The following is a 14,706-nucleotide window of genomic DNA, read 5'->3' on the forward strand; positions in this document are numbered from 1 at the left end:
TGTATTAGGATGAATGAATGAATGAATGAATGAATGAATGAATGAATGAATGAATTCTCCTGGCAGGTTCCATATCTAACGAGCGCTACAGACTATTGATAACTGCCACACATAAAAGGGATGTATTATATACGGATCATTCTACTGAGGAAGTTCAAACTGCACTCTAACACTAAAACAGTGACGTGTTCAGATCTCAGGTGTTTACAAGGACTGTGTTCTGATCTATTTAAAGCCAAAGCATTAACAGAGACAGTAACAAGCTAAATATGTACACAGTCATCATCACAGGGTTCTGTCTATGGGGAGGAGTCTGTCCCCAAACCCCAACCCCTAAATTTACACTTACATTACATTGAATGTATTTTTATAAAGATCTTCTCAATTTCCTTCAAAGTGAACCTGAAAGACTTACATTTCTTTTTAGTTTCATTTTTAAAAATGAACTTTGTTTTAAAAATGCTGTCCAGTGTTCCCATGTCAGGGTTTTGGTCTGTGGGTGGGGCTTTATTTTAGCCACACCCCTTCATTTTAGAGCAGGAGGTGAGGCTGCATCCCTGTCCCTCATGGCCACATGGTGAGCAGTTAGATCCCACTGCTTTGAAGAAAATGTGTCCCAAAGTCTGAGAGTCAGTGAGGAACGTTAAGAATCGCCGTATTTTCTGCAGTTCAGCCCTTTTTAGTGTTTTAATGATAAATATGGTGATTTTCTGTGTGAACAGCTGTTCAAAGCTGGGTTTTTGAACTACAATGAGCTGAAACTGTGACTACTGACACATTTGTTACAGTTTGGTAGAGTTATGGTTGTTTTGGTGGTGATAAAATGGAACATTCAATCTTTATTGTTAATAAATAAAATTAAGGTGTAGAGTCACTCAAAGCAAAAGGATCTCTGGTCAAATGATAACATAAGACTAAGCCTAACCAGGTGTAAAAAACTCTAAACAAAGGTAACCCATTCGTTAATACATACGCGGCTTTGAACATATTATAAATTACATTTTTCTAAATGCCGTTTGCAGTAAATTTCCACATATCACTGCTGTCAGAACAAAACCTCGTATGTCCATTTTTGTCGATTTTCCGTTTTTGACATAATTTGAAAAAGCATGTTTGCCTTTATATTGTGGGTAAACTTTATGATGAATGGACCAAAATAAACGGCCAAAAATGACTTGGAAAGAACTCTGGTTCCATTGACTTACATTAAAAGTAATGTAGGTTTTTTCCTCGTCCTGTAAAGTTACCATTTTGGAGATTCAAGGTTTTGTTCCAACAGCAGCGATATGTATGAGACATATGTTCGCACTGAAATTGCCACGATTACACAGCGTTGTTGGAAGAAAACCTCGTATACGTACATCACTTTCAATGTAAGTCAATGGAACCAGATGTTTTTCCAAGTCATTTTGGGCCGTTTCTTTTAGTCCGTTCATCGTGAAATTTGCACACAGTATAAAGACCAACATGCGTTTTCAAATTACATCAAAAACAGAAAATCGACAAAAAATGGAGATACGAGGTTTTGTTCTGACAGCAGCGATATATTTCAGTATATTATATTGTCATTTATGTGCGTGTATATTTAAATATTTAAAAAATGGCACAGTTCATTAAATATTTAGCACATTTAAAAACATTTTTACATATCGCTGCTGTTGGAAGAAAACCTCGTATCTCCAGAATGGTAACTTTACAGGAGAAGGAAAAAACCCACTTTACTTTAAATGAAAGTCAATGGAACCAGACATTTTTACAAGTTATTTTGGGCCGTTTGTTTTGGTCCATTCATCATGAAATTTTGATACAATGTAAAGGGTGACAGGCATTTTCAAAACATCTCAAAAGCTGAAAAATGATAAAACTGGAGATACGAGATTTTGTGCCAACAGCAGCGATTTATATGAGCACATATAGGTATGCTATTCCTCCACATGTGATTAATGCTAATTAGCTGTTCTCGGTGATTGACAGAATTAGAACAAGAGTAAAGTTTCTCATGCAGTCAGACGTGCGCTAAATACATTTATTTACAAATTAATATCATCAGCGGAATCAGCACAAATGTGCTCACAAGTACAAAAACAGGATGTTATTAATGCTAATTCCTTTGAAGTCTGTAAACAGCCACAGTGTCAATAATATCAGCTTAATTAACTCAAATTAAACTCTCTCACACGGTCACAAATACAAAAAACAAAGTCTAAAAGGTCATTAATGCTAATAAATTCATTGGTTGCAGTCATTAATATCAGCTCAACACACTTCTATGGTCACAAGTACAAAAAGATGATGTCATGAATGCTAATTAATTTGAAAACAGCTGTGTCATTAATATTCATATTCCATATTCATTTTGTCCACAGCTTCACAAAGCTATGGAAATTATATTAAAGGGGAATTCCACTGAATTTTCCAAAATTTCTCCATAATTCCGTGTTCAGATGCAAGCATAGAGATTCAGAGTGGGTTGGTGTGAATGGTTCAGATCTCTTTACAGTGGTGGTGATGGGAACCAGCGTCGCCATGACTACAACACAGATATAGACATTTTATTTACCATCCAGAACCACTAGAGAACCTACACGAGTCTTCTGAGTTTATATGGAATGTTGATGATGGAAAATAATGGAAAATCTGGAATAATCAGTTTTCTTTGGGGACTATTTTGCCTCATAGTGCCCTGCATGTCTCCCTCCACCATGAATGGAGTTTAAAAATACTTTTTAAGCCAAATCTTCCCAAACTATCACAAAACAACGTAGCAGTGAATTCATAACCATTTCAGGAGCTTTTAGAGGTGGACGTCTGGTTCCTATCACCACCACTGTGAACAGTTCTGACTCTGTAAGTTTATCTAGAACAGAGAGTTTCACAGCAAACCGCTCTGAATGACTCATTTTACATCTAAACCACTTAATTAATCCAATGGTCTTCAGTAAAAAACCGGACCGAGTTAAATCCAGTCATGGTCCGTTATGCACTGCTTTGGTCTCATTTGGTACAAGAGTCGTTTTTTCTCGGTGGACACCGTTCATCAGTGTGATGTTGCGCCTCTCCAGACTCCTGTTCTTCTCACCGTCTCTTCTGGGTTTGGTCTCGAAGGCGTTTGCAGGCAGGATGTGGGCAGAGCTGATGGACATTTCGGTTTGGATGGCCTTGTGGGCCGCAGCCTTCTGGCCCGGTCGCTGGGGAAGGGCGGGCAGGGACAGTGACTCGCGCTGTGACTGCTGGGCCTTCCTGTCCTCCCAAAGCTTCAAAAGCCTCCTCTGGTTGTTGGTCATGTCCTTGAGGTTCTGCTGCAGGGACTGAACTTGGTCCTCCAGCAGAGTTTTGGAGGTCACGGTGTTGGCCAGCTCAGAGGTCAGCTCGTCTATGGTCATGCTGAGCTTACCCGTCTTCTCCACCAGCGAGCTGCACTGCCTCTCTTTCTCGTGCAGCTCATTTATGATGTCCTTGGTGGTTTTGCCATGAAATTTGGGGCTGGACTCCAGCCCCAGCTCAGCACGGAGGGTCTTCACCTGCTTGCGCAGCTCCTTGTTGTCCAGGGTGAGAGTTTTCACCTTCTGTTTGAGAGCCTCGGTTGACCTCATCCTGGATTCATGCTGCCTGAGTTTCTCCCTCAGGGCTCCCTCACGCTGCACCGCTTCGTCCCTCTCCCTGCGGCACTTCTCCAGCATCTTTACCGTCTCATATTTAGACACCTTTTCTGATTTTCCGGCCATCATCACGTGCCCTGCGTCAAGCCCTGCAGTCCATGGCCTTGGTCAGAGCATGCCTTGAGGTTAAAGTCTCCATAAATAGGTCTTCCATGCGTAGCTGAGCAGGAAAATGGCAGCAGAAATCCAATCATGCGCTCGATAATCCAGAAAATGGATTTTTCATCTTAATCCGACGCGCGCTGCTCACCTGCTGAACAGGTGCCACTGGCCTGCGGAGCTTATGGCTTTGGAAAGAACTGCAGTGTAACTCTAGGCCAAGGCTAGAATGACCATTAATTAGGACACACCACAGGCTGACACAGTTTCAAGTGTCACCATTTTTCTATGATGTTAATTAGGAAAGTGCACCTTTGTCGCTTACACTGTCCGTCTATGAAAAGATTTATTCCTTCATTAATTAATGTGGCAGGCAGGATAAAAGCCAACAAAGGCTGTGGATATCACTGCAGCCTTCCTTCGGCGAAGGTTCAGCTCATAAAAATGAAAGCATGCCTATATGGGTCATTATACCGAGTGGGTTCAGAGTAAGAAAACACTTTTCGGACTTGGACTTGGACTTGGACTAGGCCAAAATGCCTTCATCATGTTTATTCTATTAAAGTGAACGATCAAACATTCTACTGTACCAAAACAATGTTGTTCTAATTCTGCTAATCACCGAAAACAGCCGATTCACATTAATCACATGGGAAAGACAAACGTTGCTCGTAATAAAAAATATGTGTAGTAATTACGCGCAATTTAACTGTCCCATTTGAATATTTAGATAAATGCCAATATATGCACGTCAATTTACTGAAATATAAGTACATATATGGAAACATACTGCAAATGTAATACATATTTTGAAAAATAAATAGAAATATAACTGGTTATGGCTTAGCTGTGGATTTTTTTCCACACCTGGTGAGGATTTATTATTTTATATTTAGTCTAAAATCCTTTTGCTTTGAGTGACTCTAAACCTTGTTGTTTCGGTAGTGATCATAAAAATTTTCGGTAGTTACAATTTCAGCTATTCAGTAATTTCAACTGCTCTAAAATACAGGGATGCGGCTAAAATAAGGCGCAGCCTACTGACAAACTGCGTTTCGGTAGTGACATGAAATTATGCGACAGTATTTTTTGTTGTTTAAAAAGGAAACTTATCATAAATCTAAATCTTTTAACTTCACTTTCTATTCTTCAGAAAATCATCAACCAGCTTCTAAGACTGAGCTTTGGAGGCATGTCTGCAGATTCTTTGAGGAGCTGAAAGTAAGTCTCCTCCAGCTGAGAGGAAATTCAGCTGCTGATTTTCTGACACAGAAAAATGAATAATTTGAATTTAATGGCTGTTTTGACTGGAAATGAACTTCATGAATCCAATAAAATCCAAGACAGGAAGAAATACAATGTCGTAATTGTTTATTGGAAAGTAGAGAAAACCTTTAAAACCTTTAATTACCATTTTTGTTAGTATGTACATGCGTCTTCAGTAAAGGCACATATCGTTAAGCTCGATCGCTCTCCCAAAACAAAGAACTATGATACAGAACTCACATTAGTGTGACTATACTAAAAGTTTAAAATGTGAACTTTGGCACTCAGACAGTTACCCTCACACTAAACACGTGCCAAGTGCTACAAGTTGGCCAACAGAGTCACAAAGTCCTTCAATGTATGTACAGGTCACAAATGGCTGAAACAGAAGAATGGCCCTTTTGGTGGACATCTCAGGTTCAATTATAACATAAATATTTCAAACCCCGCTATATACAGTGTTCTATATCCCTTACCAGACTCTAGCCCATAACAGTACACTTACAATTTATTTTTAAGAGCAGATCAGAAGCATATTCTACATTCCACAGGTCAGATGGACAAAGATGCCACGTAGGAACCACAGCGGTGCCAGTGATAAACTCACAGCTGAGCACACGGGCCGCTAATCTGGTGAAATCCAGACGAGCTGTGACCTCATGAGCAGGAAACTTGATTCTGACCAATGAGGCAAGAAGAGATCCTGCAACTGAAGAAGAATAACACATGCTTTAGCAAGGATAAATCATGTTCAGGAAGCTTTGTCTCAAGTGTTGGCATGATTGCCCCCTACAACAGGCACTTCAGGCAAAAGAGTGCAGAAGAGGCCTACTTATCAGCCACCACATGTTTGGCGTCTTAAGTTCGCTTCTTTAGTTTTAGGCTACGTTCACATCACCGGGTTGAAGCGGCACAAATCTGCCTTCCGATCTGAGCGTCACATCAAGGTCACGCGGCCACAAATCGGATACGTATCCGATCTAGGACCACATATGAAAGTGGCTCAGGTCGGATTTGGGCAAAAAATTGGATTTTTGCCACTTCAGCCTGGTAATGTGACGCTCAGATCGGAATTCATGTGGACTGTGCAAAAATGATGGCACATTTTATGCCCTATTTTTTCCAATCTGTTAAACTCAGCAAGTCAAATGAAGTTTTGCAGAAACATGCATATAAAAATACAGTATTTGCTGTGTAAATATGTAAATGGATACTTTCATACTTTAACTTCTGTCTAGATTTACTTCTATTTTTATGTATAGTTTATGTAAGTTTGTGTAATTATATGTCTTGCTACTGTAACACTGCAATTTCCCTCCAGGATCAATGAAGTTCTATATATTGATTCTATATATATATTCTATATATTTAGGTGGGTTCTCTGTAGAGCATTACCTTCACTTAGGAAATCTACAGAAGATGTGATTTGACTAGGGCTGGTTTCTGACACTTGTTACGTCTAAGCACATATTTTGGGGTGTTTTTTTGTGTGTTTGTGTCTCTCTCTTGGTCTCTTCCTTCACAGAGGTACCATTTTTAGTTTTTACTGATGATGTAAAGCGTCCTTGGGTTTGTGAAAGCTATATAAATTGAACTTGGTATTATTATTACCTGCCCTGGAACCAGTCATGTGAGAACCAATCAGATGCCTGGCTGGTGCAGTTGGGGGAGGGCCCAATGTTTTAAAAAGAGGCCTTAAAGACGGTGAGAGAGAGAGAGAGAGAGAGAGAGAGAGAGAGAGAGAGAGAGAGAGAGAGAGAGAGAGAGAGAGAGAGAGAGAGAGAGAGAGAGAGAGAGAGAGAGAGAGAGAGAGAGAGAGAGAGAGAGAGAGAGAGAGAGAGAGAGAGAGAGAGAGAGAGAGAGAGAGAGAGAGAGAGAGAGAGAGAGAGAGATCACGTGCTGTTTTAGTTTGTGTTGAAAACTTGTTTGTATTAAATCTCTTATGCTCAAGGTTATATTTCGGTTATATTATCTGAATTTTCATGCCCAAACTATAAGGCAAATTATTCATTAACTGCATGGAAAAAAAAAAAAAAAAAAAAAAAAATGTATATATATATATATTATATATATATATATATATATATATATATATATATATATATATTTTTTTTTTTGCCTTATAAGAGTTAAAAGAGGTAGAAGTTCCCCTCAAATGAACGTTCAATGTTTATATGATCAGAAACATATTTCTTTATGCTCACAATTTACTGTTGAATGCCAAAAATCTTTGTGTTATTTTATAAAAGTAATGTTTACAGAGCAGATCACTGAAGAGACGCCGTCTGTTCAGCTTCTTTTATTATAAGGGTTTAAAATGACATCACCATCTATTTGACTGGAGAGAAGAGTTACAGCCTCACACGACGCCCAGCTTCTGAATGGAGCTTATGAAATATGAACGTTATGAAGAAAATGACCAAGTGCATTTTGGAACCACCGGTAGTCCCAAGGAGTTAGAGAGGTTAAAGAAAGTGACAACACAAGATGTTAGCAGTTAACGTCCCCCAGCAAATAATTATCGATTTCATGGTGGTTTATTTGGGATTTAACTTAGTATTTTAGATCAAGTGTTGAATTTTCACATTTTTTGTAATACTTCTTTGGCAATTATTCAAGCTTATATTATTACAAGATTACACACACACACACACACACACACACACACACACACACACACACACACACACACACACACACATATATATATATATTTTTTTCTTTTTTTTTTTCTTCGCCTTCTTATTTTTACCATATTAAAAAATTTATCATTACAGCTCTGCTTATATTCCTCCGTTTGTCTTTACCTAAAGCCGGAGCTCAGTGTGCCTTGGTGGTTAAAAAGCCCTTAGTAACACTGGCTGGTCCTGAAGCATTTTCAGTTGTCTCATAGGTGCTGAAAAAATATGCCTGAGGAAAGAGAGAGAGAGAGCGGGCAGATTTATTATACCTTGACAGCGCTTTTCATTCTTCAGCTATTCCGACACCATATGAGCTAATTAAAGCAATGTAATTGATGCTATTTGAGAGCCATAAGACATGCTTTGGTGCACAGTGGCAGGTGAACAATGTGGCTTGTTTCCAAGACCGTGCACAACTATTGTCATTCTTTCCAGGAACGTTGAGCGTCCCCTGGGAAAACAAACTCGACACCTATACGTATAATCCTTTCACACTGACACGGCGCACCAAAAGTACTTAATGATTCGTTACAGGAATAAAACGATTTTTAGGCCGGTTGGGATGAAATAACCTCTTACAAAGACTGTTACATACAGTTAGACTGTTAAATACAGCAAAACAGACTGTTAGATACAGGAAGACTGCTAAAGACACCTATTCAGACTGTGGGGTGTAGTTGAGATTGTTAAATACAGTGATACAGACTGCTAGATACAGTTAGACTGCTAAACACACCTATTCAGACTGTTACAAACAGTTTGACTGTTAAATATAGCTAATCAGACTGTTAAACAGTTAGACTGCTAAAGATACCTATGCAGACTGTGAGGTGCAGCTGAGACTGTTAAATACAGCTATGTAGACTTATCAGTCTGTATAGCTATATTTGTATTCCATAACCTGTAAAACTTCATTTTAAATGCTGTAGATCATCACAATATTTTGATTCCTGTGACTGCAACGAAAGCGTACCTTGCAACCAACAGCAAGCAAAACGTGAAGCACTGCAATGGTTGAAGTGACCGCTATAACGACGCGTGGGTGGTCGTCCCGGATTGCTGGCCAAAACGTCAGAATCAGCACAGATCCAGACAGGCAAAGAGCCAAAATGATGGAGCACCATCTCAGCGGTTCACTCGGTATGATCCACAAAACCTGCCAGATGCGCAGACAAAAGTAAACATCATATTGATTATATAATAGGGATGCTAACACGCAAGCTAACCTCTACAGAGAACGCCGTTTTTTCGAGTTTGGCCAGGGGGTGTTCAAACTTTCACAAATGCCTGTTTATATATACCTGCTGTAGGAACAAAAGCTTTTATGCCTGATAATGCAATAATCTGACTAATAGCTCAATCAGAATATTATACGTTCATGGAAACACCTCAATCTGAATAATCTAGTCTGACTGCAGCCATTCGGAATACAGTCTCTATCTGATTGAACAAGGTGGGTAATCCTGTAAATAATCTGTTAAATAGAAGAATAATATCTGTGTAAACACCTGAATCTGATTACATTCCCTATCGGAAAGTTTAAGTCCGTTCTGCATGTGCATCACATCATAGTGAGAGTTTATACTGTTCAACACGGCGGAGCAGAAACTGGTCTGCAGAGGAGACAAAGTTTATGCTCTGATCTTTAAAAGACGGTGGTGGGACGGACGTCCAGCTTATGTGTCTCAGAACACGACGTCTTCCTCTCCGCCTTCTTTAATAAGGACATGTGAAGGACGTTTTCCTGAGTCTGACGTCATTTTAAAGCAGTTAGTAACACAAGCACTGCTCACTGCTGCTCATCTCACTCTGACTGGACTCACATGATGCTCGCTGTCATGGTAACGTCTGCACTAAGCAGTTCTCACGTGCACATAAATTTGGATTGGATTACTTGTGTTCATGTAAACTGAGATTTCCATCAGATTGTTCAGTACAGTGAGAATAAACACCTCAGTCATAACCTGCAATCAATCAGATTGGCAAGATCTTTGCATGTAAACACAGACAGTGATGTTTTTTCATTCTCCTGTGAAGTTATTATTTAAGTTATTAGTGAAGTTTTGTTCTAACAGCAACAATATATGGTAGAGATGGAGTGGTGACCAACACTTTAAAGCCTGGCTCTCTCCAGCATGGCGAGAGAGGGTTTCATTTACATGTAGATGTGACAGGATGAAGGAGTTTGTAAGACTCACCACAGCCGGAATGTAGATGGAGAGCGAGTAACCGTACACACACACAATCTCCAGGAAAGAGTAGGACACTGTTTGGGAGATTTTACTGTTCCTCCACATCAGGAACCCCCACACAGCCAGTGGAACAAACCAGGCGTAGCTGAAGATCGCTGTGGCTGCGATGGTTACTGAAAAACAACAGCCATTTGGAACAATTTAACTTTTCCTATTAATGTTACATATCAGCGATATCCAATTCTCTTCTGCACAGTACTGTACTTTATGTTTAGGGTAAAAAAATTCCACTGGTGGATGAAGTACACAAACCATGTACTCGAGTCAAAGTAGAGACGTTCAAGGTAAAATATCACTCCAGTAAAAGTAGAAGTCCTTACTCTAGACCTCCGCTTGAGTAAAAGTACTAAAGTATTTACCTTCAAATGTACTTAAGTATCAAAAGTAAAAGTACTAAAAGAGTAATTCTGGCTCTGATGTCCTGTTATCATTTTTATAACTAGACTGGCTTCATGAACTCATTTCAGGTGAAAGTCCTCCAGCGTCTCTCTTGGTAAACCAGTCTTTTAATAGAACGTCATTAATTAGTGACGCTGACGTCTATTAAAATGATCAGAAGCACAAAACACTGAAGGTAAACAGTTTCCATCAGGGAGAACCGAGTGGCTCTGAAATCACTTTTACACACAACCAAAGTTTCAGTTTAAGATTTATTTACAACTTAGTTCCAAGTTTAAGTTGAATAAAAACTGGCTTTAAACTCAGGATCACAGATGAGCTCCTTTACTATGTTGATCTGTAGGCCTCTGTTCATAAACATAAACCAGCCCAGACTAATTTACTATAAAATGAAATGGTGTTTGTAGAAATTCAGAAAAAAGCCGCGTCAGTCTCGACTGCATATGTGGGCATATTTCTATATTGTGCTCTATTTACACAAAGTTAGGTTAGTTCATCATTTATGTTGAACAGACTCTCCCAGTTTTACGCTGCTGCGCTGACGTTGAACCGCGTGCTGCACTGGGTCGGTATGACCAACAGGTCAAAACCAGCTCTAAACAAAGTGGCCGCTGGGCCCTGATTGGTGCTCTGGCTTTGCGCTTCTTTCGTTTTGACATGTTACATTTTTATACACACAGAAACCAAAAGGAACGACAGATTTCTCAAAATGTAGTGGAGGAAAAAGTCAAATATTAGACTCTGAAATGTAGTGGAGTGAAAGGAAAAAGTCGCCCAGAATGGAAAAACTTCAGTACAGATACACGAAAAAGTACTTAAGTACAGAAACTAATTACATTTGCTTAGTTACTGTCCAGTACTGATGAATTCCAACAAATGTGTTTCAGCCAATCAGTGAACAGTGTGAAAGGTTTATAAGCATAACTTTACCTTTCCTGAACTCGGGTACGTATTTGTACTGAGGCTGACCGTAGTTCACCAGGAAGCTGCAGATGTTTCCACTGACGGCGACGGCGAAAACGAGCGTAGCACAGATCCAGAAAGGTCCTACAGAAGAAGAGTTCATCGTCAAAGCCCTGTCTAATCGGGTCTCTCTGCAGAGAGGAGAGTTCTTAATTTTATAATTTGGATAAGATTACCGTAGAGGTCAGGGTTGTTTCTGATATAGAAGCGAACAAAGTTTTTCCCGGGCCACGGCACAACTGAGCCAATGATTCTGTCCTTCACCTGGAGACAGACAGACAGACAGAGTTTTATTCATTTTCATCATCCACTACATACACATGCTGCTCTGAAATAACTTGAGAACATAGTGCAAAAGAACAAAAGACTTCGTTTGAAAGTCTAGCCGTTTCATTTACAAACCTGAATTCCAAAAGGGGGGGTCAGTGAGTAACCTGCGCATCTGATAAACCACAATTAACATATATCGGAGCAGCATACGCTGCCTTTTAGACACCGTCTTTTTCAGGGATGTCCATGATTATGGGTGTAATAAATAAATAAACAAAACAACGAAGGCCCTGTGTGGTTCCACGGCTGAAGAAAGGCAATAAATTCCACTTAAATATTCCCCAGTTTCAACTTTTTTGAAACATCAAGGTATTAAATTTTTAATGAGTGTGCGTTCACAAAAAAAGTTCATAGGGCAAAACACAAAATATGGTATTTTTGTACTTTTGTACAGGTTAAACAAAATATAATTATTTCACATACTGTCCCAACGTTTTTTAGCTTTGTAATAGTCAAACATCAGCAATGTTTACTACACTTTGAAGTTAACTGTCACCAAAGTACACAATTACTGTCCTACTTGTTCTAAATGACTGTTAATACATAACCAGCCGTTTTCACGTTGACATTTCCTCAGGTTGTATTTACCATTATACTCAGTTTTCGTTTTCTTTGTCCGTTTATTTAACAGGGCAGTGCACACTGAGTCAACAACACTGTTTTATGATATAAATGTGGCTGATCTAGCATGGCTAAATTTGTTCTGCTGTTCCTAGACAGATTAATTTTGAAAATATGAACATTACTTTTACAAGACAGCATTAAAAGGCCTTGACTACAGAGCACATTACAATAAATACATATTTACACATTTCATGACAAACAGAAATTATCCGAAAGTACACAAAAATGACAAAACAGACTCAGCATGGAAACATACATATTAAAGACAGGTTTTCTCACTCATATGGACGACAATTCACACGTACAAAGCCTGTCCTGTGAATACGTTTTTGATAACCAATAAATGGGCAACATAATTTTCCAAAATTCTTCTCTTTGAATGTGAAATGGGTTTTCCTAAACTTGGGAAGAGCTTATGTAAGCAGTATCCTCACCAAACACAAGGCTGATGTAATTTGTCAACACAGCTTTGACGAAACTATGTTCTTCTACAGTCTCTCTGTGCTTGAGTCCAGGGAAAGCTAACCACCAAGCGAAAGCTACCATAACTGAGCTAGCAAGAGTGTCCACTCAGTCAACCTCCTGTGCCAGACAGTAGGGTCTGTATGTAGAGCTCATTTCAAAAGTTAAAAGAAACTTCAGAGAGCTTACCTGGCTAGTGTCCACATCAAAAAATGTCTGATAGTACTCAAATGTCCAGAAGGGAGCGTTTTTCTTTTGACCAGAAAGAAGCTGTGGAAAAAAATATAAGAATAAAAATCCACTCATGAGCAAAAGTCCACAAAATAAGGCTCTTTATTGATACATCACCAAACCTTATCTGTGTCATCACTCTCCAGTGGATCAGTCTCGTCCTCCTCCGCAACTCCCGCAACCCTTCGCTGCTTTTGGGGTTTGGTGGTGTGGTCATCAATGGTGATTCTAGTAGTTCCGGTACTACCGGCCATTAAGTCTGCATCATCTCCAAAATCTATTAACAGCGAGAACAAAATTACAATCCCAAATTAATATACTACCCAGCCACTTTAGTAGCCCTTCATCAATAGTAGCTTATGACCACAGAGTTGATTTTAACTGAATAGGTGTTATTAATAAAGTGGCCAGTCAGGGGATAAAGGTAGGTGTTTCTAATAAAGTGGCCAGTTAGTGGATAAAGGTAAGTGTTTCTAATAAAGTGATCAGTGAGTAGAAGTACTAGTCAGGTGTTTCTAATAAAGTGGATGATAAGCTGCTGTACCGGTCACTCTGGTCACTCAGTAAGTTTAAGAAGTGCATGTTATCTTTACTGATTTAATGCTAAATGTATTCATCAGCAGTTTAGAGTGGTGCTGTTTAGATTTCAGTGTTAGATCTCTTACGGCTCTTCGCTGTTTTGACTGTCCTTTATTTATAAATGTATTTCGTTCTTCAAAGTTCCTCCAAAAGTGATGAAATCAGGAAAAACTCACCTTGAAACTGCAGATGGAAGTCTGTGTTGGCCATCAGCAGTTTGAATGAGGGTTCCTATACAAATACGACAAAAACAGCAGGTTAAACACTTAATATAACTTTTATTTACAACATATTATTAAACTGCAGATATGGTTTTAAATGAAGCTGAAGCTGGCTTTCTCTTCGCCAGCGTCTCCTTCGAGTTTTCCCGGTCCACCTTAAACAGCGCAGCCGTTGCCTTTTCGCAGTCGAGGCGTTATAGTAATTTACGTTACTGCCGCACCATTTAAGGTGGAACGGGAAAATTGGAATAAGAATCTTATTTCAGCTTCGTTCGGTATAAATGTACAGATGAGTGTCTCTGGAGTCTGATCTGAAGACTCACCCCTCTAATCTTCAGCTCTCCGGTTAAATCTCTGTTTACTAAAAACTTCTCCGACCTGTCAGCAGCAGCTACGTCTGCGGAAACCACCAAGCTAACTAGCGTTAGGCTACAAAACAGCCCATTCAGAGAGGTTTTAGGTAGAATTACTGTACAAATATCCAACACTCCACATCTTTACGCGTCGATGATGCACTCCAGACACAGCACAAACAAATCTATCCGGTCTGTATTGGTTAATTTGACTATTTATTACTTTCCAACATGCTTGTTGTTTAGCACCAGCGCCGATTATCTGCCTTTCAAAACAAGAGTCTCTTAGGATCTGTGGTAATCTCAAACACTAGTCGTTTCATTGTAAAAATTAAATAAAAATAGAGGTATGTGTGGTGGTGTTGCTGTTGTTATAGACATATGGGGAGTATTTAAATCTCGTTCACACGTACTGAGGTAAATTTTCCATGGTCCTGTGCTTTTTAAAGTAATTTCACGAGACAGTATTCATGAGACAACTTCAAGATTTTATAACAAAAGTAATTAAGTTCCACTGCAGTTCAGTGGAATTTTTGGATCTGATACTTTTTTACTCAAGTTATTAGCGACTTTCATTTCTACATGAT

General features: G+C 39.2%; 2 protein-coding genes across 3 annotated transcripts; both read right to left on the reverse strand.

Moving 5' to 3' along the window:
* Positions 1–2,966: 2,966 nt before the first annotated feature.
* Positions 2,967–3,725, reverse strand: zgc:113691 (uncharacterized protein LOC503529 homolog). Its single transcript, XM_017706275.1, has one exon. The coding sequence runs from the start codon at positions 3,723–3,725 to the stop codon at positions 2,967–2,969; it is 759 nt and encodes a 252-aa protein (XP_017561764.1).
* A 1,387-nt stretch (positions 3,726–5,112) lies between these two features.
* Positions 5,113–14,402, reverse strand: yipf1 (Yip1 domain family, member 1). 2 transcript variants are annotated; one of them, XR_005131703.1, is made up of 11 exons: positions 14,090–14,402; positions 13,722–13,776; positions 13,089–13,243; positions 12,925–13,005; positions 11,496–11,583; positions 11,287–11,403; positions 9,904–10,070; positions 8,679–8,861; positions 7,832–7,934; positions 6,636–6,718; positions 5,113–5,733 (listed from the first exon to the last, which is right to left on the reverse strand). XR_005131703.1 is itself a non-coding variant. In XM_017706318.2 (10 exons), the coding sequence occupies exons 2-9, from the start codon at positions 13,753–13,755 to the stop codon at positions 7,845–7,847; spliced, it is 915 nt and encodes a 304-aa protein (XP_017561807.1). In that variant the 5' UTR covers positions 13,756–13,776; positions 14,090–14,401; the 3' UTR covers positions 5,113–5,733; positions 7,832–7,844. The 2 variants fall into 2 exon arrangements, 1 of the variants encoding a protein (XP_017561807.1); XM_017706318.2 differs by lacking the exon at positions 6,636–6,718 and having other exon boundaries at positions 14,090–14,401.
* Between the last annotated feature and the right edge of the window lie 304 nt (positions 14,403–14,706).

This window comes from Pygocentrus nattereri, chromosome 17 (assembly GCF_015220715.1).
Source record: "Pygocentrus nattereri isolate fPygNat1 chromosome 17, fPygNat1.pri, whole genome shotgun sequence".
NCBI classification, from domain to species: Eukaryota; Metazoa; Chordata; class Actinopteri; order Characiformes; family Serrasalmidae; genus Pygocentrus; species Pygocentrus nattereri.